Raw genomic sequence first — 26,445 nt, forward strand, 5'->3', positions numbered from 1 at the left:
CCCATTAGGCCCAACAAATTTTCATGGTTGTGTTGAAATGAAGGGCTACTTGGCACCATTAACAGCTAGGTTACAGTTATTCTGCCATACAACTGACACTCAACCTCAAGATACTTGAGATCTAATGAGTAGAATAGTCTGTCCAACATTCATGCTTAATTCTTTACTCATTAACTCCTCTCCTTAGGTAATTAGAAACAGATAATTAGAGGAAATAGACAAGAGCTACAAGGGTTTAAGGAAGCCTTGGGAAAGCTAAAGGAGGTAAGGGCAAGTCACTTAATTTTCTGAGTTTTGTCATCTATGAAATGAACTTAAATTGTACTGCATGTTACACATATACACAATAAATACAGAGCAACTAGTGGTTTTATGATGGGAAAGAAAAGAGTAAAGGTGGGGCCTTTTGCATGCACCTAGTAAGGAATTTGACAGGAAAGCACTGAATCTTGGCTGAAGGCCTCTGGTTTTTAAGAAAAGTGAGTTTAATATATTTCATACAGAACAGATAAAAAATTAAAAAGAGTAGATCTGAAGTCTTCAGGAAAAGCCTAAAAATGAAGTTAGTAATATACCTATCTTTTGCTAATTTGTTTCATAAAAATACACTAATATTTAAGTGAATACAAAAAGCAATTTATGTTCAAATTTTTTAGCTGTACTCCTAACCAAAGCTTAATGTGGTAGAATATTTTGTGACACGGTAGTTTTTACAAATACACACAACACCTCTGGCTGTTATGCTTTTAATGGAGGGAGGTACAAAATGCATCAATGCAAAAGAATGTTTTACATACTCATTAACATAGTGATGAATGTAAAATCAGGAATACATTGTTAAACCTCAAAAACTACAAAGTTTCCTGCAACCTAAGATAATGGAAAAGGCTCCTTAAGTTTTTACCTGCCACTTTTATTAAAGTTCTAAGTGGTATTGGGGGGGGGAGGGGGACCAAAACATAGGTTCTTTTCAGCTGTGGTTCAAGCCTAACAAAGCTGTATGGCCAAGACTATGGGACTGTGAAGTTTCCCTAAAAGGACTTTCTAGATGACCACATCACAAACTTTAAAAGTTAACGATAACACAGGCAAGCTGAGTGGCCTAACAGTTTAAAAGCCTGGAAAGCAGCTAAGTTAACTCACTTTAAAGAACTTAAAAACATTATAAATCCCACTTCCTACAGAGAAACTTCATAAAGCATATATGTGTCTTTTAAGGATACTGAGAAAACATTAAGTTTTCATAAAGCTTCATAAACACCCCAAGGCACAAGTGTTCAAAACAGCCTGTTCACTAAAAGGGCACTGCATTCTACTCTTGGAGGTATAGAGATGCTATGCTTGCAGTAAGAGGACACTTAATCTATCCCTAGTTAAAAGCACCAGGTGTCAAGCTCAGCTTGCATTTACACAGGACGCACCAATAACCCTTAGGATAGCAAATAGCTCAAATACTGCATTTCTAACAGGTCTTGCCTTTTGCTCTTTTGACTAGTCAGCACTAGGGTTCTTTTGCCTGGAGTTGAGAGTTTTTTGAAAGTGGCTAGGACTACCCTGAATACAGTCTTGAAGCAATGTGGAGCTCTTCTAAAAGCTCGGGAGATAAGTTAGTAACTTAGAAAAGGGAAAAAGAAAATTTGCAGTAGCTGAGTCTCTCAAAAGGAGAAAAGTAATGTAGAATCTGACATGTAGGCTAGTTTTATAATGTCAAAAAACGCCCAGATTGTTAATACACGTTTTGGTAAGAAAACAATCATTATATTGGCAAAGTTAACTATTTGTGTGAAATATACTATATTAAACAGAAAAATCATTACTTCCACCACCAACGGAAGAAAACCCACAGCAAGGGAAGCATCTAAAGGAGGGCAATCAAAAGGTTAGGGAAGTTTACTAGTAGCTTTTGAATACATTGACACACCTTGATTATAGAACTATTTCATTTTTAAAACTACAGTGTTTTAATGTACTTCTAGTAACAACCCAATCTAAGGAGCTGTAGAGGCTTATGAAAAAGACCTATCCACCAAGATGCTGTGTTTCTAGTGGAGGGGTGAATTTAAGTTAATACTTCTGTAAGAAGGAACTGAATCACCTCAGCATCGACAAACAGCCTTTTTCTTTTACACAGTAACTCATAATTTGATGACTTATTTCTCTTCACTAGTTCAAAGTTAGGCAGGAAAGGAATGAAGCTGACTGGACCCAGAAACACAAGGATTTGGCAAGCCGCACAGTCACTCGGCTCATGGAGGTGTGATAATCTGCAGAAAAGTTGTTTGACTCCAGTGTTCCATCCTTTCACATCTGTAAAGAAGGCCCACAGATTAAAAAATCAACTATAGGATAAAAGCAAATCTCTTCCCACCTTAAAGCGCTAATTTCTCAATAAGCTATTAGAAATTCCCCTGACAGCTGTATCCTCCTGAAAGGTCACTTTCAAGTGTGTCCTAGTTACTTCATAAAGCAAGTTCAAGTGAAATATATGAAACTGCTATGATCCGCCCCCTGACCCTCATCTGCCTAATACACATACCATTCATAGGAAAGGGGTTCAGTGGGCAAAGTATGAATTCATACAGAAGACAAAACATTTACAAGCAGCTAAAATCTGTAATTTTTTTTTTTTTTTTTTTTTTTAACACCAGGGACATATACACCCACCTGTAGAGGAGTTCGATACAACCACTTTTCTTTGTCAACTTTAAGCTGCATACAGGCAAAGAGATCACAAACTGCTGGGAGGCCATAACGGTCTTGGGGAAAGTTATGTTCCTCCTGCAGGGGTGAATTAAGTAATACTTCCTGCAAGAAGACAAAAAGGGCAGGTTGTTACATGACAATTGGGGGGCAAGAGACCAACTTAACTCATTTTCCGAAGAGAGTAGCATCTATAAGGAATATTGTAATAACATAAATGTTGGCCATTCTCTCTAATAAGCAAAAGCAAAGGTACAAATGTTTAATCTCTTCCATAGACAGCCAATAAAAAGGCTGGTGGGTTGTTTTTTTTGTTTTTTTCTTTCCTGCAGGATGGGGACTGGGGACCTGGAAAATATGTAAAAATCTCAGTCTGAATAATTATCACAAATCTTCCATTCTGTTCTAACATGGCATCAAAGTTAATACTGAGGCCAAATAACACTACCATATTTAAGGATCTGGCCCGTTTGCAAGATTTGGGATTAATTAAAGTATAAATCTATGAAATACATTTAAAATGGTGTTATTCTGATGCCTGTGCTCACCTTGGCCTTCTTTCGAAGTAGCCACTTGTCTTCCCCTGAGGATAACTGGCTGAGGTTTCCCATCTTGTTTCCTGGCAAAACCCAGTCAGCTGTGGCCACGGGGTTCACAAGCTTTTGTTTGCCAGCTCTGTCCTCAGTAATAGGCACTTCCTTGGGACATCCTTCTTTGCAGGAGGGTGTGATGAGCCACTCTGACAGGGGACTGCTCCTTATGACTTGGAAGGAATTAGCAATACTAGAAGGAGCCACTGCCTTTGATGTCTTGGCTTGTTCTGTTGCCTCTTTTCTGGAAGGACAGAGCCACACACTCAGGGAATCTATACACTTGTCAGGCTCAGGATTTGGTTCCACAGGCACACCATTTTTATCTTTCCCTTCTTTCTTCAGAAGCCACTTACACAGAGCTTCCTTCTCACAGTTTTCATCACACACACACTCCGCAAAGCTCGTACAGGGCTCATTGGCTCTGCACACCTCCTCTACTTTATACGGCTCCTGACGGTTCTGGACAAGCCAATCCTCAGTAATCACGCTGGGAGTGGACAAGGGTTTCTTAGCCTCTAAGTGGTCATTCAGGCACTTCAGATTGCCCAGGTTTTCAATCTCCACACCTTTGGGCTGGTTGCCCCGACAATTGGTGCAGGAATCGGGCTTGAGAAGCCAATCACTCACACTATAGGGCTCCTGGAACACCTGAAACAGGAGCTTAAACTTCTCACTGGCTTCACAGCTGCCTTTGCCAGGCTTCTCCGGCTTCTGGGATTCCTGAGGAGTCACCAGCCAGTCAGAAAGATCCATCTCATCTTGATCAAGAAGCTCCAGATCTCCAACCTTTTCAATTTCAGTGGAGTAAGAACTGGTAGTAGAACGGCTATTACACTTTTGGTAAGTTGGTTTTTCAGGGACCTCTTGTTGCTGACTCTTGTGGAGCCAGTTTTCTAAGCCCTTCAGGTTGCCCCAGACATTACTGAAGAAATTGCAGGCTCTGGCAGAAGTCTACATAAAAAGTACACAGTATTAGTTCACCAGTACATTACGACTGCGTATAAGAGTTCTATACGCAAATTTATTGCACTGCCCAGTGTTTCCAAATTTAAGTATGTAAGGTCAAGACACAAAGGATTTCTCTGTTGGGATACTGAAATATTGAAGAACATAAATTTATTTTCTATAGCTTTTAAAAAACTGAAAAATACTAAATACCAACTATGAGAAAGCATCTACAGCATATTTGATAGAAGAAAGGCTAGCAGTTCTACATAATATGCTTTTATGAAGAAGACAAAAATGAACAAACGATGATTAGGCAGGTCATCAAAGGCCAAGAAACGTGAATAATAACCTCCATAATCAAAGAAACTTCAAAACAAAAGTAAAATGTTACTTTGTATCAAATTCAAAAACAAAGAAGCTTATAAATGATTACCACTATTAGAGAAGTTTTAGGGAAGGAAGCACCCTCAATATATTCCAAATATTCTTCTGAATATAAATTGCTTATCAGCTTCCTGGAAAGCCAAACTGGCAATACTTATCAAAAGTCTTGAAGGGTATGCAGAATTATAATCTAGAAATGCAATTTCTAAATTTCTAGGATTTTACTCCTAAGGAATTAATCAAGAATGAGCATAAATTAACTCCTGGCTGTTCAGAGGAACTTTATACCCAGAAAAATTGGGAGTTTAAGTTACAGCCAATCAATGAGATATACTATTAAGGATTTTATGGAAGAAATTAAATGAAAGAGAAATATATTCATGCTCTACTAGTGAAAAAAAAAATCTGCTAGCCAAAACAGGATTTACAGATTTAAGTATATGTACGCATAAAAAAAAAAAAAAAAAAAAAAAAAAAAAATGGAAGTATACAAATGAAAATGTTAAAACAGTTATCTCTGCATGTTGGGGTTATGGGTTTGTATTTCTTTACAGTTCTGCTAACCTTTCTATCCATAGTGAAGAGGTATCACTGTTGTACTATAAAGTCATAAAAGTATTTCAAGACTAAAAACTAAAAGACGTACACTAAGAGTTAAAAACCAAACCCATCTACTACTGCATCTACTCAGAAACAGTAAAAGCAGCAACACACCTGACTATTCTCCAAGGTCTGCTTCTGGGTAAGCCAGTCCTGGAGGTTGGTGCTGGGTATGTAAGGAGCCTGCCGACCAGTGGCGGGTTTGTTTCCAAGGAGCCATTCGCTGAGAGGGACAGCCATGGTGCTGGATGCTGACTTCTGCTAATCACATGATACTTCACTGCTTAACAAGGCCATGCCAAATGCCGTCAAAAGTTCACCAGGAAAGGAGACCCAAGCTTTCTAATTTTGGCTTCCAACTGACGGCACAAGTGACACGACTCCCCTAAGGCTCCATCTTACAAGAAGTATATCTCATCTCCAGGGTTCTTCTCCACTCAAAACATCTAGCAGCCTATATTCACACTGCCTTAAGAAGTAAATCATCTCTATGATTATGAAGAGAAGGTTCCCCAAGAGAGAAACACCCCAGACAGCTAATAATAATTTCTTATGGATTGCTAACAATGACTTTCTCTCTTAACATCTATAAAACCTCTAAATTTCTATCTCTCATTCAGTCTCAAAAGGAGCATTTAATTGCATAAACTAACTCAATACCACTTGTGCCTTTTTACAAATAAATGGTAGCAAAAAAAAGAAAGTGATTTAATCAAAACCCAAAAGAAATATAAGCCAAGTAATAACTTCGTTACCAGAAAAAAAAATGACATTTTACCTGTTCTGGCAATGGGATATAGCCTCTTTTCTCCAGGAAGGACCCAATATTTGATGATGAACTAGCATGAGCCATCAGGTGCTCAGGAATTTGCTATAAAATAAAAGCAAATTAATCTTTGAAATGCAAATTATGCTTTCATCCCAAAAAAGTGAAACTGTAATTCCTAAATGTCAAACACAGGAAGCCAAGCATTACCATTTCACTAAAATAAATATTCTTTATACTAAACTCGATGACCTACAAATAGTTATGAAATCTGAGAATTCTCTATCACATAACTATCATCATACAAGAGAATTCACCAGAATTGGTAGTATTACTGCTTTTAATAAAACCCAAGTGAGAACATGTTTGGTTCCTCAGACTAAACACCATTCAAGGTGCATCTGGGTGGCTCAGTCGGTTAAGTATCCGACTTGTGAGTTCAAGTCCAACGTAGGGCTCCTCACTGACAGCACAGAGACAGCTTGGGATTCTGTTTCTCCCTCTCTCTGCCCCTCACCTGCTCTCTCAAAATAAAAAACTAAACTTAACTGGGGCACCTGGGTGGCTCAGTCGGTTGAGCGTCCGACTTCAGCTCAGGTCATGATCTCGCAGTTCGCGAGTTCGAGCCCCACATCGGGCACTGTGCTGACAGCTCAGAGCCTGGAGCCTGCTTCAGATTCTGTGTCTCCCTCTCTCTCTGCCCCTTCCCGCTCTTACTCTGTGTCTCTCTGTCTCTCAAAAATGAATAAACATTAAAAAAAAAAAAAATTAAAAAAAAAAAAAAACTAAACTTAAAACAGACCGAGAAATAATTCTGTAAGAAATATGTCAAAGTATTTAAAAAAGGGGTGGCTGGCTGGCTCAGTTGGTAAAGCATGCAACTCCTGATCTCAGAGTTGTGAGTTCAAGCCCCAGGCTGGGTGTAGATTACTTAAAAAAAAAAAAAACTTAAAAAAAAAAATATATATATACATGTCCAAGTTACTTAAGGACATACAAGACTGGGACGCCTGGGTGGCTCAGTCAGTTAAGCATCCAACTCTTCGTTTCGGCTCAGGTCATGATCTCTTGGTTCAGGACATCAATCCCCATGTCAGGCTCTGCGTTGACAGTGCAGAACCTGCTTGGGATTCTCTCTCTCTCTCTCTCTCTCTCTCTCTCTCTCTCTCTCTCTCTCTGCCCCTTCCCTGCTCACTCAACTCTCTAAGATAAATAAACTTAAAAAATAAAGAGGGGGGCACCTGGGTAGCTCAGTTAGTTAAGCGTCCGACCTCGGCTCAGGTCATGATCTCACGGTCAGTGAGTTCGAGCCCTGCATCAGGCTCTATGCTGACAGCTCGGAGCCTGGAGCCTGCTTCGGATTCTGTGTCTCCCTCTCTCTCTCCCCCTCCCCTGCTTGTGCTCACTCACGCTCCCTCTCTCTTTCTCTCTATCTCTCAAAAATAAAATAAAAAGCAGCACCTGGGTGGCTCAGTCAGTTGGGCATCCAACTTTAGCTCAGGGCATTATCTCATGGTTTGTGATTTCGAGCCTGGCATCAGGCTCTGTGCTGACAGCCCAGAGTCTGGAGCCTGCTTCAGATTCTGTCTCCCTCTCTCTCTTCCCCTTCCTTGTTCGCACTGTCTCTCTCTCTCTCTCTCTCTCTCTCAAAAATAAGTGAACATTAAAATATTTTTTAAAATTTTAATAAAAAAATAAATACAAGATGAATTCTGGCGATTATCCATGAATCAATACACATTCCAAGAACTACCACAGCCTAATGCTCAATCAACTTATTCAGAACATGAAACTTCTGAAGTTTATCAAATTCTCAAGAAAGCCACTATTCATAGGAAAAATGTGATGTTTTTAAGACCATCTGTGAGTCCACAGATCTGAGAAGTGCACTATGAATTATCTGAGGTCAACACTCACAATGGTCTTGAGGGATCCAAATGTGGTGATGGCCTGGCGCAGAGCAGTTGTGTCCGCTTCAAAAAGTAGGACAGTCGAATCTTCAGGTTTGAGGGTCAGATTGCCCAGTCTGGAGAAAAAATAAAACCTGGCTTTTTTAAGGAGTAACTATTTAATCCAAAACAAAGCCAAACTGTGAGTAATCTGAAATGACTATACTTTTCTAAGAAACTCATCACAGGTAGATGACTTAACTACACACCACCCAGTATAATATTAAATATATAAAGTAGGATGACCTTATCACAGAAAAAAAGAAGTTAAATCCAAGACATACAATGAGTTACAAAACTGACTTTAGCGGCGCCTGGGTGGCTCTGTCAGTTGAGTGTCCAACTTCATCTCTCAGGTCATGATCTCACAGTCCGCAGGTTCTAGTCCCACACTGGGCTTTGCGCTGACAGCGCAGAGCCTGCTTTAGGATGCTCTGTGTCCCTCTCTCTCTGCCCCTCCCCTGCTCTCAATCAATTTTGACTTTTTAAAAAAATGTATCAAAGTCAAAGAGCCAAAAGTCAAAACAAGCAAAAAACATCTTTACCTCTCTAGGCACACAGAGACTTGATTGGCTAGATCTTTGTTTTGGGTGCACTCCAGTTGATGAATAAGACAATTGAACTGGCCCAGTAACTGTAAGAAAAATTGAAACCGTCTAGCCACACTGAGTATATATCCAAGTTAACAAGCAGCACTTGAGATTAAACTTTTACCTGATCTATATTAATGCTACATTATAGGAAAGGCATTCTCTGGAAACCAAAAGCCACAGTCAAAACCAATTACAGCCTTGCAACCAACCACCTTACCCAGTAGAGCTGTTGGGCCTGCTGCTGAAGTGTCTCTTCTTTAAGCTGATAGATGAGATCCACCTGTTCATACAGCCACACCTCACGGCTTCGAAGGCATTCCAGGTGACGGCTTATGCAGCTGTGAATCTGGGCTTTGACCTAGGAAATGCATACCTGTTAGCTTCACTCCTGTTATAAGCCCGAAGAATGGTGTTACCCACAGAATGGTGAGGTACTTAAACTTTGGGGGGGGGGTCACACATCCTTTTGGTTATCCAATGACCTCTATAGAGCATCTCCCCAGAAAAACACATACTATATACTCAAAATTTTGCCTCTAATTTCAAGGTTTAGGGTCCCGAAGCCCACCCATGAAACTACCAAAGCCCCATGGACCCAGTTTAAGAATTCCAGACATAAAGACATTCATAGGCTCAAAAATCCTCATTCAATACACCCTCCCTCTGAAGAGGAACCGGTTTATTTGGGTGGCCTAAAGTAATCAAGAGAAAATAAATGATATGCCATGTAACACTGATCCCCCTCAGTTTTCCATATAATTTGAAAACCTATAGTCTGACAAATTCATCAGTGGAGTAAGATAGGAGTATTAACTTAATAGCTAGCCCTTATCTGTTTTCTCACTCTACAAATGAGCAATCCATTTACAGTAAGCCAATTCAGTAAAGAGATGTGCCACTACATGTCAATAGCTACAAGACCATTAGGGCAGACAGTTTAAGTAAAACTAGAAACTAAATGTTTCTGGAAGCATAAACGGCGATTCAGAAAAGGACAAATGTAAAAATCCTAAGGAAAGAAATCAAAACAGCCATAAATTATCTGAGAATTCACATAAGAAACGATTTTTAAATAAGTTTTTCTATATAATAAAGTTTTATTTCAAAGTCATGTAATACTTGGTCTTCCAAGTATTGGAAGTATTCCAAGTATTGGTCTTCACCAACACAGTACTAGTAGACCAATGGAACAAAAAGATTTCCTTCTGGCTTGCTCTAACAGATAAAGTTATTTACCGAACCATGCCACCAACAAAACCATGCCACCACCAAGTTAAAGGATGGTAGGGGACATGATGAAGTGCCACCCTTTATGCAACAAGGACACAGCTGAGCAGTAGTGCTCATTCATTTTGTTATGTTTTATTGATGGCAGTGCTTGGCACAGGGACCACACACAATGCAAGCGCAACTCTTTACAGTGGTACAAGGTTTTCCAGACTCTTCTACCATCTGTTTAATTTCCCTTGGGGATCAAAAGCATTAACATTTCAGGCATACCGTGCAAGGCATGGGGTGAAACTTTCTGATGGCACTGAGAAGTCAAGCCCTTGGCCATGCTCTAACCAGCCCTGTGCTAAGAGCCCAGACAAGGGAAGAAAAAAGCGCACATCACACCTCTCGCAAGTTATCTTTAATTTGCTGTTCAGCCCGGAGAACTCCACCAATAGCAAGCTCCAAGTCCCTCCGTGCATCACAACACCTCAAAAGGGGTTCTCTATTACTGGAGCAGCCACTCTGGTCCTGTGAGGTACTCATTCTGCTCACTGTTCCTTTGAAAGAAAGAAAGAAAAAATCTAAATTGCACTGTAATTGCAACCAAAAACCACCTTTCAATCATCCCCCAACTGATCATTCCAACCAGTTCCCAATAACTAGCATAATTAGATTACTTCCAACACATGACCCAGCACACAGTATACTCAAAAAATACTGCTGCTTCCTTCCTGCTCAACACTACTGCATTCCTGACATGTAATTCTAGGCATCTAGGTTAGTGACACTTTACATGTGAACAAACTGTTCCTAAAAAACACCAATTTTCCTGAACTGATAGGGCAATTATATAGCCTCCAAAAAGTTAAAAGAACACTTGAATGTAAATTTCTATTTATAACACATATAAAATCATAGGAGGCATGTGTTCTTACTTTACAGTTTTAGAGGTGAAGACTAAAAGGTCTAGAGGGGCGCCTGGGTGGCGCAGTCGGTTGGGCGTCCGACTTCAGCCAGGTCACGATCTCGCGGTCCGTGAGTTCGAGCCCCGCGTCGGGCTCTGGGCTGATGGCTCAGAGTCTGGAGCCTGTTTCCGATTCTGTGTCTCCCTCTCTCTCTGCCCCTCCCCCATTCATGCTCTGTCTCTCTCTGTCCCAAAAATAAATAAACGTTGAAAAAATAAATAAATAAATAAATAGATAAATAAATAAATAAATAATAAAAACAATAAAAGGTCTAGAAAGATCCATAATTATTTTGAAAAGTAGCGACAAACCAGTAATTGGTAAACAGAATTTAGAACATAGTTTAGATCTGGCATTTGCCTATATTTATTGAGAAAGAGGAAATTTTAATGTATTTCCTCTTTTCTCTTTTAGATGGGACTTTTTTTTTTAATTTAGGAAGAACTAACTTAGGGATGGTTTCATAGCTAAGAAGTTTTCAAGAATGTAAATCTAACAAAATACTTTCATAGGATTCTGATAAGGGAAATGCTTACAGGCATTGGTGTGGGCTGCTACAGGAATTTTCTACAATCCTGGGTTTACAAGAGATAAGAAACAGAAGTGGAAAGAACAGCACATAACCAATGACATAATATGAGACTGACACAGAAGCATTGGAAAACAATGAAGCAAAAGCTTAACAAAAACCACTGGAAGAAGTATGTGTCTATCCTGGAAAGACCTAGAATCAGAGATCATTTGTAAACACTTAGAAAAAAGCAGTAATCGGTGTAGCCCAGCATGTGTTCACTAAGTCACTAAGCCCCGTGATACCAAAGTTTCTTCCTTCTTGAATAGTTTTAGTAAACTGGCCACTCAACGTAATCCTGCAGCCACAATCTATCTGGATGCTCGTCAGTGCGGCCTGTGACAAGGTTACATACTGTCTTCAAGGACAAAGTGAATATGAGCTAAACAGAACTATAACTAAATGGATTATTTTTTACAAACAACTCAAAGGATAACAGACTGAAGCCAGTGTGTGAAGTTTTTAGAGGTATGTTTTCCCCTATTACTCAACTGTTTTCCCTAAGTACCTGGATAAAAACAGAAGACAGACATTAAAGTCGGGGTTAACACAGGACTTTGACAAAAACAGATTCCAAAACAATCTCGACATAGCTGTTAAATCTTATAAAACAATGTAAATTTTTAAAACTTGAATGGGGGAAGATAAAGTAAAAGAGAATAAAATGTTTTTAAAAGGATGAAGATTTTTAATTGAAAGTATAGCTCTACATGAGTTAGCACTGTGCAGCGTCTAAGAAAAATAACGAACTATTTGCATTTACCAACAGTATAGCATTTGTCACAGGACTAATCTGTTCCATATTTATTACATTAAATTTGAAATTTTTTTCTGAATAACACACTTTAGAAAATGCATTTAAAAAAGGGAAAGGGACTCTAAAAATATGAAAAATTTCTCTAGGAAGGGAAGCTGTTCACCCTAGATAAGTTTCTGGGAGGACATGATTACTACACTCAAATACTTGGCGACCTGTCAAAAAAGACTTAGATTTGTTCAGAATCACCCACAGGGAGTAGAGGAGGATTAACATGAGACATCTGAGACCATATATGAAAGAACTATCGGTTCTGAAGGCAAGGACCTTCTGAGAGATGGCTGCTCTTGGCTCAACAGCAGTCTACCCAGTGCAGAGTCCTCCAGATGACTGACACCTCATCTGAGACAAAGCGAACTTTGGCCTAGACTGCATCTCCATGCCTAGGTTTAGGACCAGATAGCTAGCTAGAAACTAGAAAGGGACAAAAGCAGTGTGATCCCCACCCTCAGAAATAAAATGATGGGGGGGCACCTGAATGGCTCAGTCAGTTGAGTGTCTGACTTTGACTCAGGTCATGATCTCACGGTTGACAAGTTGGGAGCCCTGCGTTGGGCTGTGTGCTGACAGCTCAGAGCCTGGAGCCTGCTTCGGATTCTGTGTCTCTCTCTCTGCCCCTCCCCCATTCATGCTCTGTCTCAAAAATAAAATAAACATTAAAAAAAATAATAATAATAAATAAAATAAAATGATGGGAGGAAGAAGCCTAACAGGCTTTCTTTTTACCACCTCAGGAAAAGATCCAAGTGAGGAACTAGAGATCCTATAAGAAACTGAAGGCAATTCAGGAAATTTCCAATTGTTTTGTTACCTTAGTCTGTTTCCCCATAATGACTTTTTTTTTTTTAATTTTTTAGAGAGTGCGTGGGGGCGGGGGTCAGGGAGAGAAAGGCAGAGGAAGAGAATCTTTTTTTTTATTTTGAGAGAGGGGGCGCAAGTGAGTGAGGGGCAGAGACAGGGGGAGATAGAGAAGTGGGGCTCACCGGATACGGGGTTTGTGAGAGAGAGAGACAGAAAGAGAGAGAGAGAGAGAGAGAGAGAGAGAGAGACAGAGAGAGAGACCTAAACAGGCTCCACACTCAGCACGGAGCTCAATCCCATGACCCTGGGATCATGACCTGAGCTGAAGAAATCAAGAATCAGATGCTCAACTGACTGAGCCACCCAGGCGCCCCTCCCCATAATGACTTCTAAAAAGGAAGGGCTTCCTTAACTAAATTTGAGAGGAATCGCTGTGGAAAACTTTTCCAACCCTCAAAACACCAACACCAGCTGTAAATACTTTGCTAACTTTTTTTTTTAATGTAATGTTTACTTATTTTTGAGAGAGAGAGAGAGAGAGAGAGAGAGAGAGAAGAGAAGAGAAGAGAAGAGAAGAGAAGAGAAGAGAAGAGAAGAGAAGAGAAGAGAAGAGAAGAGAAGAGAAGAGAAGAGAAGAGAAGAGAAGAGAAGAGAAGAGAAGAGAGACGGTGAGCTGGGGAGAGGCAGACACAGAATCCAAAGCGGGCTCCAGGCTCCGAGCTCTCAGCATAGAGCCTGATGCGGGGCTGGAACTCAGACCACGAGATCATAACCTGAGCCAAAGTCAGACACTTAACTGACTGGACCACCCAGGCGCCCCACTACTTTTCTAACTTCTTTTTCACACTGGAAGCTGCCATGTGTTAAGCATAGGAATTAGTGTACACTTGGTGCACACTGTAGGGACTCTGAAAAATACAAGTGAACACAAGTGCAACACAAGTGAAACGCTGGCTCATACTTGGAGAGATGGAGTCACCTCATTACCACAAGTTGCTGCACTTTGCACTTAAGAGTTCTATGCAAGGCATGTTTAGTTGTCTTTCCAATTATTAACCAAATTTCACCTATGCCAAATTTCCCATTCTTAGGTCCTCACCATTTGTGCGGAATGCCACAATGCCTGGCACAGTATAAAATTTAATCAATAAAATTAAACTAGAATGCACTTCACAATGTCAAAACCCGAGCTCTACATCATATGGGTGGCACATTCAAATGCATTTAAGTGCTGACTGTTATTACTAGATCCCTACAGATGTTTTCAATTCAATCACAAGTACCATACAACTGTCTAATGAGAACAAAACATGGCAAATTGGTTTTTCTCCTTATCAGCTATGGACAGAAGGCAGGATGAGATTTAAGTTACAAAACTGATTTTTCCCACATATTTATCACGTTTTCAAATTAAAATGAGTGTTATCCTTCAAAACAGTCATCTTGTTAAGAATAAGGATCTTTAGAGCCCATTTGTCAGTCGCTAAGAAAACCTGTTTCATTTCCTTATGATCAGTCCCAGGATGCTTGTCTCTCTGCTGCCTTTGGCCGTCTCCCCCACCTCCCTGTGCAGCAGTGGAGGGGACAGTCAGCTTCTATAGCCTAGATCCCAAGAAAGTAGTTATGCAAAGGCTTCCCTTTTTGTACTGCAGTGAGGAGGAAGCCCTCAGAATGGAAATCAAGAACACCACTACACAGGTGAACTCAAATCACAATGAGGTGAAGACTGACCTAGCTTAATGAAAGCTTTATGAAAGGTCACATCCAAAGAGACATGTATGAAGTTACTAGTGCATATGGTCATTTTCAACAATCCACCATTTGTTTCAGGTTTGAGAGCCTATTTTGCCTATTTTCTTACCTGTAAAAAGACTGGACCAAATCAGCTCTCAATCTAAAATTCCAATCAATTAAAGACTATTAACAATGTTCTTTTTTGGGGCACCTGGGTGGCTCAGTCAGTTAGGCGTCTGACTTCGGCTCAGGTCATGATCTGACAGTTTGTGAGTTCAAGCCCCACATCAGGCTCTGTGCTGACAGCTCAGAGCCTGGAACCTGCTTCAGATTCTGTGTCTCCCTCTCTCTCTGCCCCTCCCCTGCTCATGCTCTGTCTCTCTCTCAAAAATAAATAAGTATTTTTTTTAAATCTTTTTTTTATTCATCTTTATAATCCAAAATACTGCCCTACCACCTTCAAAAGAAGACTGCCTTAAATGTATATTTTTTGAGACAAAATCTAAAATTTAAGTGCTTCTAAAACTTCCCCGCCTCTAGGATTCCCGTCCTAGGTTTGAGGGTAGGGGGAAGTAGGAGGGAGAGACACACATACCCCTAAAATAAAGCTCCAGGAGAACCCAGAACTCTCCCAAAACAAGAATTCTACAAACTATATATGCCATCTTTGCACAGTGGTTGGCACAAATCTAATTATGAAACCCAAAGACCTTGAAACCAGAATTGAGCAACTAACCACAAATGAAACTAAGTCGTTATCATATGGTTTAACCATAAAATTTCCAAAAAGCAATAGCCCTCTTGTGACCAACACAAACCACAATTTCATGTTGAAAAACCCGGGGGCTCCTGGGTGGCTCAGTCTGTTAGGCGGCCGACTTCGGCTCAGGTCACGATCTCGCGGTCCGTGAGTTCTAGCCCCGCGTCGGGCTCTGTGCTGACAGCTCAGAGCCTGGAGCCTGTTTCAGATTCTGTGTCTCCCTCTCTCTGACCCTCCCCCTTTCATGCTCTGTCTCTCTCTGTCTCAAAAATAAATAAACGTTAAAAAAAAAAAAAAAAAGTTGAAAAACCTGGAGCGCCTGGATGGCTCAGTCGGTTGGGTGTCCAACTTCGGCTCAGGTCCTGATCTTGCGGTCCATGGGTTCGAGCCCCGTGTCGGGCTCTGTGCTGACAGCTCAGAGCCCGGAGCCTGCTTCGAATTCTGTCTCCCTCTCTCTCTGACCCTCCCCCATTCATGCTCTGTCTCTCTGTCTCAAAACTAAACATTAAAAAAAATTTTTTAAGTTGAAAAACTCTTTGACATCTCTTTAATAGACTATTCTCATTGTACAGATGAAACCACAAAAGGCCCAGTTTAAATGATCCATCTAAAGGACCACAGCCATAACAGGTTTGGGTTTAGAAATGAGGTTCTTAAGGTCTCGTCCGGGATGCTCTGTGACCAACTTGTTCTTCTTTTAGTGTATTATCACTCACAAATTATTTTTATTTACCAATTCTAGAGTCTGAAATTAACATCCCAAAAACAACGAAAAGAAATTAACATTCCAATAGAATACTACTGTACTACTGAAATAACTTACATTAAGATTCTGTCCAATTTCATAGTCCTCAATAAATTAAGACAGTTTTTCAGAACTTTCTTCCTTAAATAATGCTAACAAAATAAATAATGCTCGTGCACATCATGACAGGTTCAGAATAATCAAAACACTGCCAAGTACCAGTCCCAAGCAAGGAGGACAGGAGCAGCAGCCCTGGATCTGATCCCACATCTGTATCACAATCACTCAGAGTTCCATCCGTCTGTCTGAACAAAGGCTTAAACCAGGTCATCTCTAACTGCACCTTCCAGTTCTCAGTGTTTGTCACCCTTCCCACCTAACCTTCTCTCCAAGAAAAGAGGTCCACTTTTTAGTTATTTTCCTGGCATCCAAATCATTGCTAGAAACCCACACACTAAAAACCAATCCACAGCATACATCTATGTTTTACTCACTACTAAATTTGAAATACTGCCAATTTGTTATCTTTGATGAGACAATATATAATAGACCGTTGGTACAAATTTTCAGGAAAAAAAAAATTATGAAATAATAGTCCACATTCTATTTTACCTTGAGACATTTCTTCACATGTTCTTTCTTCTTGTTAAAAAAAATCTTAAAGGTTTTTTACTGCACAATTCATTACCTCAAAGGCTATATATCTTACCCTAGCCCCAGCCCACTTTTAATTCTTTATCAAGAAAGTATTTTTGAAATTCAGGATCTGATTCTCCGTAATTTTTTTATACCTGGCAAATAAGGTTAATGCCTGAAGAGACTTACACAAAATAAGATACCAATGAAATCTCCATAGCATATTTTAAGATTACAATTTCAGAGCTTACTGCCCTAGGATCTGTCTACCTTCATACACGGAATTACAAGCAGTCAACCCCAGCACATCAAATTTCCGAAGCAGTAACTGAAACTGACCACAAAATTCCCCACCTAAACCCAAGACTTTTCTAGTTCAAAAGCAACAATGACTCATGCAACTTTCCAGGTTCCCCCACACTTTCTAAGAGCACAGTAGCCGGTATGAGCCGCAGCCCGCAGGGTCGCCTCTCAGCACGCATGCGCGCAGCCAGGGCCACAGAGCCCCTTCCTCTGCCCAGAGCGCCGAGTCGACTCAGAGCGCTCCCGCTGCGGCCCTGGGCTGCCGGACGTACCCCGCAGGCCCAGTCTCCGCCGCGCCACCTGCCTGGCGAGCCGGGGGCCCCTTTATCCTGGACTCAAGGGCTGAAGGTCCCCGCGGCCACGGGCCGCGCCCCGCCCCGCCCGCTAGTGGCAGCAGCCCACGGCGGCGGGAACGCGCACGTCGGCGCCGGGGGCGGGCCTGGAGGACCCGCCCGCTCGGACGCCCCCATCCAGCCCCTCCAGCCGGAGGCCCCCCGCAGCCTCTCGCAAAGCTCCACCCCCTCCCCGCCGCTTCCGGAAGCCAGGGGCCCACAGACGCCAGGGGGCTCCTCTCTAGCGTCCCCTCCGCCCTGCTGCTCCAACTCTTAGCCTGTGTCCACCTCGCTCTGTGCCCCAAATCGTCGAGACTTTGAGGACTTAAGGGTTATGCTGCTAATCGTCACAGACAAATAACAAACGTGGGTCAGTCAGAAGGCTTACGGAGTTATTCTTGGAATGTCCCTTCCCAGTAGCTTACGCTTCCAGAGATCACCCCTGTCAGCCCAGCTGGGGTTCGGCCTTCGTCTTTTGTTCCAGGCCCTCTCAGACATCCTCTCATATCTGTGACACACCTCTACCTGTACCCTAGTGTCTGTCTCTCACAACAATCACATGCTCGCACACAAGCCACACACAGTCCAGTGCCGCTGTTAAAATTCATGAATGCTCTTCATTCAAAAAAAAGCTTGCTTAGAGCACCTACCAGATGCCAAGCACTATTTTAGGTGCTGAGAATACGAAAGTTAAAATGAGAGCCCTACCTAGAGAGGCAGTAATACAAAAGAGAATGGACTCTGGAGCTAGACCATTTGAGTACAAAACTTTGCTTCCCACTTAGGTGCTGTGTGACTACAGGCAAGTCACTTAACCAATCTGTGCCTCAGTTTCCTGGTCTGTAAAATGGGGACAATAATAATGGACCCAACTCAATGAGAATTACATGAATTGATACATGGAAAATGTTTAGGACACTACCTGACACAGTATTCCTGTATGATTATCGTGCTAATGGTACTTCTAGTCTGGTGCCTTTTTCTCCAAAAACAATCCTTACAGTCTGCATATCCAATCAGGCCAGAAGACAAAATCTAGACAGCACAGTCATTCCCTTCCAATCAATTATATTAATGCAAAATACTTGCTCTTGTCTATGTATATGAAATGATTTTTGTAAATAATAAGAGTAAAGAAAAACCACATGACAAAAAGCAAACACAAAAGGTCATCACCTTCAGTTACGCATCCCTCAGATTTCAGATGAACAGAGTTTGTGGAGGCGCCTGTTTTATCTATCATGCACAAAGTTTCTGGGATCCAATTTCAGACATCACCAAAAATAATGAGAAAACAATTTCTTAAAGTTTTTTTTATTCATTATTATTTATTTTGGGCAGGGGTGGGGAGGGAGAGAGGGAAAGAGAGGATCCCAAGCAGGACCCACACGCTGTCAGCGCAGAGCCTGACACGGGGGCTCAATGCCATGAACCATGACACCATGACCTGAGCCAAAATCAAGAGTCAGATGATTAACAGACTGAGCTACCCAGACACCCCATGACCCTTTGTACTTTAAGTCAAATGGTTAGAAAGGAGGAATTCTCAGTCTATCAAAACATAACTGATGTCAAAACTTTTTATCTTTTAGGTGTCCCTATAAAATACAATGTAAATACAATAGAAACTATGTTGACCATCACCTACATAACTGATAATCCCTACACTCACTCTAAAAGATCCTGACCAATGCCTCTACACCCTAAATGCTCCAGCTCTCCCTCACTTGAATTCCCAAGTTACAGTTACTAAAAGTCAGTGTTTTGTCAGCTTATGCCAACTTTAGTTGTTACTACAATGATATAAACATAAGAAGACTGGGGAGGAAAAAAATCATAAAAATCTAGAAGAATTCTGCATTCAAACCATTTTGCAGGCTCCTCTTTACTCCCTTAAGCTTAATTATTTGCCCTTGCATCTTTATACAATGTTTACGTTCTGAAGGGTATTTTACTGTCTTCTGCTTCAAGATTTCTATGCTTGCTATCTCAGAACAAGTGAACCATCCACTCCCAGTAGATCATCTCATCTAAAGAGAACATAAACCATAACTTTCCAATGACTCCCCACTTACCTACAAGATACAGTCCAAATTTTGTATAAAGGCAATAAAGTTCTCTATTTTCTTGTTCCAACACGGCTCTCTTGCTGTTTCCCCAAAGGAACCCCCACACTGTGATCTGCTACACAGCTGTTCCATGAAAAGTCCAGGCTGGTTCACCTTGTCCAGCTTGGCTCTCCCAACTCTCTCTGCCAGCAATACCAGTTCCCTTCTCCCCACCTGTCCACTTTCTAACTATGCCCAAGTCGCCACTACTGTGAAGCCTCTCCTGACCAAGCACCCCTGTCCTCAATAGTTTTCGCCAACAGGGTTAGCTGCTGCCTCCTCTGGATTCACTACATTCTGAACAGGTTTCCAGTATGACACCTGTAACATGCCACATTATTACACATTACATGCCTGCCTCCTTAGCTTGAAGATTCCCAAGAGAAGGTATCATATCTTACTTGGCTTTGTTCACTCTAATGCTTAACAGATAAGCCTGGTAAGGGTGTCTTGGCATTAACCCCCTTCCACTCTACATGCTCTACTGAATTGACTTAAAGAGAATGGTGTTCCTGGAGTTGCACAGTACTGTGACCCTAAACTCAACAGAGGCTTAATATATGTTTGATAAGTGGATGGATGAATGAGTGATAAACAAATGTTCAAGTTCAGACTTATATAATAAGTACAGTACAGTTCTTCTTTAAACACAGATAATCACCTTGATGTGACACTAAGGCCTGCATTAATTCAGAAAGGTTTTTCAGAGGTGGAAATGTTTCTAGCAGAAGGCTTAATTTTAGTTGTCTTTCAAACAAGACAAAACTGGCAAGGGTAGTGCTACCAAAACCATGATCCCAGGATATGCACAGAGAAAAAGTATCTTTCCTGACACCAGATCTATCAAAGCTCAGCTATACAGATCCACAAACATCAGCAAATCTGTAAGTTAAAGGGGAAATATTAACTATATTTACAGCCAACTCTGGATATTTTTTTCCCCTCAAGATTTTGCAGTACCACAGAAATTCTAGCTGACACCACAGAAGTTTGGTAGGCTTTCAGAACTGAGGCCCTGCCCTATTTTCAACTTGAACTTTCTGGCCATAATACAGTCAAGGATAGGAAAACATGTTACTTATCCACTATCACAGTAATACCATTTTATCCCCGATTTTATGATAAGTATCTTGTGGTTTTTCCCACAGAAGTGAACATGTGATATAATATTTTCCCTTCTCTAAAGCTTGTGGGACTAGCAATAATGCCAAAGTCAAATTCAAAATATACCTAAGGTTATATTCTTATGAAATCAGTAATTGTCCAAGTATTAAAAGACTTAACTTCTTGGGGTGCCTGGGTGGCTCAGTTGGTTAAGCCTCCGACTTCAGCTCAGGTCTGATCTCGCCATTCGTGAGTTGGAGCCCCCACATCAGGCTCTGTGCTGACAGCTCAGAGCCTGGAGCCTGCTTCTGATTCTGTGTCTCCCCCTCTCTCTGACCCTCTCCCTCTCACACTCTGTGTGTGTGTCTCTCTCTCAAAAATAAACATTTAAATTTTTTTTTAAAAAAAGACTTAACTTTTCTATGACCTTACTGACAATCAAAAACCTTTTAACCTATTTTGTCAGCTATTCACTCCTTCAATGAACCAAATTATCACATTTGTAGAGGACTCTAAGTAATGCTGGATAAGAGGACTGGAAGCCTCAAAAGTGCCCCCAAACATACTTCTAGCCCCAGAGAAGAATATCTTGATTCCACTGAATAATCAAGTCAGGCAAAATCAGGGATGATGGCTTGGGATAAGAATGGCTAAGAGAATTAGAATGAATCACTCATATCAGAAGAAAAAAGAGTGCTCTCAAAATAACAATTTTATTCACTTGCCAGTGAATCTACTGAATTCAAAGAGAATAAATACCATGTCAGGCTCCGAGGTACTGTAGGCTAGATGGGATGTTATGACTGAATGTTATAATTTAACAAGCAAAGACAAGCTGAGAAGGACTATATGGCAGCGCCTTTAACTGACAAGCACAGAAACACTATTTAAAGGGACTCAGTAGAGTAGAAGTGCTCAACTTGGCCCCCAGATCAGCCTAGGCCACTGGCATTGTTTCTGTGCTCTATGTTGAAACAAAGTATTCAGACATACTCATAACTGAAACAAAGCCTAAATGAAAATGTGGACAAAAGCTTTATGAAAACTAAAAAGTAGCAAGAAGAGTAACAAAAATGCCATGGACATCTATAATGCCTTCCTGAAAACTGTGCTTAAGCCAATACATACACATTGGTTCGTGCCTTATGGTCACTTTAGACTTGCAACCTAACTGGTATATAAACAGAGACAATGATTCCACTAATTTCAGCAATGCCTCAGAAAGTACAGTCTGAACCAGGAACACATTCTATTGTGCTCATCATGCATAGTGACAAGTCTTAATTCTCTGAGGCTCAGTATACTTCTTTCAAATAACTCAAAGATTAATATATTTTATTTTTTAAATTCCAGTGTAGTTAACATATAGTTGTATTAGTTCCCAGTGTACAATAAAGTGATTTAACAATTTCATATATTAACTCGGTGCTCATCAAGGTAAGTGTATTCGTAATCCCCCAAAGATTGATATATGTAAAGCACTTAGAATAATGCCTAACACATAGTAAGAGCTATATAGGCATTAAAGTTTCCCCCATTATCCAAAAGCAGGGCATTCTGTGCAACCTTTCGTAGGTTGAAATGGCATAAAGAAGCAATTACCATTAATTTATATGGAAAAATTTTTGAGCATTTCCAGGCCCCAAAAATAACCTCTCTGAGGATTTTCTGATGCCTTACGACATATCTTTCTAATGGATGCACAAAATAAATTGACATAAAGCACTAATGCTCACAGACACAGTTCAAAGCTGTGGTGGCTTGCTGCTGAGATGCTGAGTGTAGTTCCCAGGGAAGGAGCTTGGTGGCACCACTCTAGCTGCTGGGGAGGCACGCCGCCTCTACATCGGCTCACTGCAAAATAAATGCTGAACGCTATATTCCCTTTTCACCGTTTTTTGAAAAGCAAACTCCTCTTTGGATTTCTTTGGTTAGCAAAAAAAAAAGATAACGAGTGCAGGTCTTTTGTAAAAGCAAAGTGGTATAACACATGCTTTAAAAAATCAAGGGATATCTGCAGCTACTTTTATCACTCTTGGTCAGAGAATGGGGTATGATAATAAAGAAGACATTTTATTATGTAGCTCGTATATTCAATAAGTCACCATCATCTCTCTCCAGTATTCCTGCAGAAACCTCATGACTGCTGCCCACCCCACCCCCACCCCCACCTACTCTTCTCTTTGCTGGCTCAGTCCAGCCACCATTGCTTCCTTGCTGCTCCCCCAGCATACCAAGGATGTTTCCACCTCCGGGGCCCTTGCACTTTCTTCCAGAGAGCCTCATGTCCACTCTTTCACTTCCTTAGGGGATCTGATCACTTCCTTAGGCTGTCTTCCCAGTGAAGCCATTACTCACTATCCTATACAGACTAAATCTTCCTTCCACAGTCACACTTAATATATTTTCTTTTTCTCCATAGTACTTACCACAATCTGACATGAAGAAACCATTTATTTTCTGACCCCACTTCAGAAAACACATTGAAAGGTAAGTTCCACACAGGAAGAAACTTTGTCTTTTTGTCCAGCATTATACAGTAGGTGTTCAATAAATATTCGTTGAATAAATTCAGTAAACATTTAATATATCTTTGTTCCAAGGCTTTCTTTTACACATTATCTCATTTAGTCCTCACAAATATTTAAGATACATATTATTGCAATTTTAAAAATAAAGAACCTAAGGCTTAAAAAACAACAACAAAAAAAAGAAACTAAGGATTGAGGAGGTTAAATATATTACCTACAATCACAAGCTTCCAAGTGGAGGAACCAAGATTTAATCTTTAATCCCAGGTCTGAGTCATAACTCCTTAGCCACACAATGTATGTTAAAGGGGTCATTTAGGTATTGAGATTTTATGTATTCATTCAACAAATATTTACTGTGTGCTTAAGCTGACTATACTTATGATAGTCCCTGAAGCCGCAACAGTGAACTTGCTATCTAGAGGAGAATTGTGCCACTGAGTCACCAAAAACTCAGCAGAAAATACTAATTATTTGAAATAAGAGACAGAGTTAAAAATCCATCAGCAGTGGCAATGACTGGCTCTGAATGTTCTCCAGTATGGTAACGCTTCCCTTACTCTAGGAGGGGAATTATTATAAAACATTAGCCAAGAGGCTTTTGAATGGGGGTAGGGATGTGTCAGAATATCCTGCACGGTTTTCTGAAGCCCCTACACAAGTTCCTGAGATTCTGGTACAACTAAGCCATTTAATAAAATGGGGTGGAGTGGGAAGTCCTACCTAATTCTAAAATCAGATCGCTCTGCCTCCCCCACCCCCCCACCCGGAGAATCACATTTTCCTTCCCTTACATAGCTCACCATGCTTTTCCACTTTTGAAATACCTGTTTGACCAACCGTGATAATGTAATAGCAGAGGTTTATTTAAACACAAGATACCAGGAGCGCCTGGGTGGCTCAGTCAGCTGAGCGTTGGACTTAGGCTCAGGTCATGATCTCATGGCTCAGGGGTTCCGGCCCTGCGTCGGGCTCTGTGCTGACAGCTCAGAGTCTGGAACCTTCTTCAGATTCTGTGTCTCCCTCTCTCTCTCTGCCCCTCTCCCACTCGTGCCACGTCTCTGTCTCTCGAAAATAAACATTAAAAATCTTTTAAACACAAAATACCATAGGGCTGCTCCGATGGCTCAGGCGGTTAAGCCTCCGACTTGGGCTCAGGTCATGATCTCATGGTTTGTGGGTTGGTGCCCCACATGGGGTTCTGTGCTGACAGCTCAGAGCCTGGAGCCTGCTTCGCATTCTGTGTCCCCCTCTCTCTCTGCCCCTCCCCGACTCACGCTCTGTCTCTCAAAAATAAACAAACATTAAAAACGCAAAATACCATAAAACTTTAGACCCCTATGATTTTCCCTAGGGACTCAAAGACAAAAGTCTCATAAAAAGGGGGAAAGGAGAAATAAAATGTGAGGGATATTACGGGGCTAGACCTTACATATATTATCTCATTTATTTATCTTAACAACTGGACAAGCTAGCAAACATCCCAAAGAGCAAACCAAGTAACTTCCCTAAGCCACAAGATACACGCACCACCTCCCACTTCCACTGTACCATCTGGTAAGTCTTCCTCAAAGAGTCTGATAGTCTTTAAAGTTCAGAAATGGCATGCTAGGACCCCAGTGCAGAAATGAGCCAACTATGATCACCCGTCTCACCCTCACCCCAGGAAGGTATTCAAGAGACCTTACAACCACATTTCCAAATTACCAGATAGGTGGTGGAAAGCTAAATCTGTCCAAAGACAGTTACGCTACGGTGAACCTTACCCTGATTAGAAAATACCGAAAAATGCTACTGTGAAAAAAGCTCTGCTTTTGTGACCTGACAGACTCTGACTGCTGTCATTCTTGATCGCATTATCCCTTGTTGTATCACATGGCACGTAACGCTGTTTTATATCATTGTTGCCCCGCCACAGGGATTTAGTTTCACGAAAATAAGCGCTGTGCCCCTTTGTTTTCATTGCTATAGCCTTAACCCCCTGAACACCTAGGCAATGAATAATGATTGCTGGTGGAATGAATCAAGGAATGAGCAAAACTTGCTCTTCTCATCTGTAAAAAGGAGAGGATCAAGATGCCTCTCGGGCTGTATTACATGAGATGTGCTGGCACTCAGAGGGCTGAAAAAAAACATGATCTTCCTCGCGTTTCCACCCAGCAGCATAGGAATGGATATGCCTCCGGGCCCATTCTGGAGAAACGGGAGTCTCTCTGCCCCCAAGAGACCCTGGCGAGAGCAAGCAAAACCTTGCAGCTGTCACTCCCGGGGCCAAGAGAAGGCGGGCAGAAAGAAGGTGGTGGCCCCCGGGCAGAGTGTTGAGGCCCGGGGAGAGCGCAGCCTCCGGCCGGCCGACAGTCAAGAAAAGGTGACCCCCGGACAGGACGGGTCGAGGGAAAGGCTGGCCGGGAAAGGCAGGCCCAGGCCCGGTGGGCAAGCGGTCATGGCGCCCTGGAACAGCCCGCAGTGTGAGGGCTGGAGGAGTCGCGCCGGCCCGAAGGGCCACTGTGGTTCTTACCAGCTCCAAGCGCAGCGCCCGGCGACCGGAGTGGAAGCTTCCTCGGAGAGAGACCGGCCCGAACAAGTAAAGGGCCGAAAGGAAGAGTTCTCGCGAGAGCACAACCTTCCTCCCACGCCTCACGCCACACGTCTGACAGTCTCGCGAGATCTCTCCTCGGGTCAGCCCAAAGCCCTTGTCCGCCCTCTAGAGAGCACAGAGCGCAGGCGCACACTCGCCCCCGGCGCTGGAGGTCCGTGTGTCCTTTCACCGTTCCTGAGTAAATCAGAGTAAGTGAAGCAAAAGTGTTGAGGGCAAACTCTGTGCCAAGGATGATCCTAAGTTAATGTCTCGTATCAAATGTCCTCATAGATAGATTTTAGTTTTAATAAATAGATGCAAAAATAAATCAAAACACAAAAGGACAAATCTTGTATGATTCCACCCAACATAAGATACGTTGAACAGTCAACTTACAGAGACAGAAAACGAAATGGTGGTTGCCACAGGCTGGGGGAGAGGACTTATTGTTTAATGAGTGCAGACTTTCAGTTTGGGGTGATGGAAAGTTCTGGAGAATGAATGCTAGCGATGGCTGCACAACAATGTGTATGTAATTCCACTCGACTGTAAACTTAAAAATGGTTAAAATGGTAACTTCTATGTTCTGTATATTTTGCTTCATTTTTTTAATTTTAGTAAATAAATAAATGTCAGAGTCAGATTTCAAACCGTATTATCTGAGTCCAAAGTGTATGTTTCTTTGTACCACATCACACCACTGTGCGCATCC

General features: G+C 41.5%; 1 protein-coding gene across 6 annotated transcripts; it reads right to left on the reverse strand.

Annotated features, from left to right (window-relative positions):
• Positions 1-732: 732 nt before the first annotated feature.
• Positions 733-25,805, reverse strand: NCOA4 (nuclear receptor coactivator 4). Of its 6 annotated transcripts, none has more exons than XM_045040323.1 (10): positions 25,674-25,805; positions 10,151-10,305; positions 8,751-8,891; positions 8,486-8,574; positions 7,909-8,017; positions 6,004-6,096; positions 5,340-5,486; positions 3,249-4,244; positions 2,665-2,805; positions 733-2,307 (listed from the first exon to the last, which is right to left on the reverse strand). In XM_045040323.1, the coding sequence occupies exons 2-10, from the start codon at positions 10,289-10,291 to the stop codon at positions 2,302-2,304; spliced, it is 1,863 nt and encodes a 620-aa protein (XP_044896258.1). In that variant the 5' UTR covers positions 10,292-10,305; positions 25,674-25,805; the 3' UTR covers positions 733-2,301. The 6 variants fall into 6 exon arrangements, with proteins under 6 accessions (XP_044896258.1, XP_011285553.3, XP_044896260.1 ...); XM_011287251.4 differs by lacking the exon at positions 25,674-25,805 and adding an exon at positions 16,754-16,906; XM_045040325.1 differs by lacking the exon at positions 25,674-25,805 and adding an exon at positions 15,707-15,726.
• Positions 25,806-26,445: the final 640 nt, after the last annotated feature.

This window comes from Felis catus, chromosome D2, assembly GCF_018350175.1.
Source record: "Felis catus isolate Fca126 chromosome D2, F.catus_Fca126_mat1.0, whole genome shotgun sequence".
NCBI lineage: Eukaryota > Metazoa > Chordata > Mammalia > Carnivora > Felidae > Felis > Felis catus.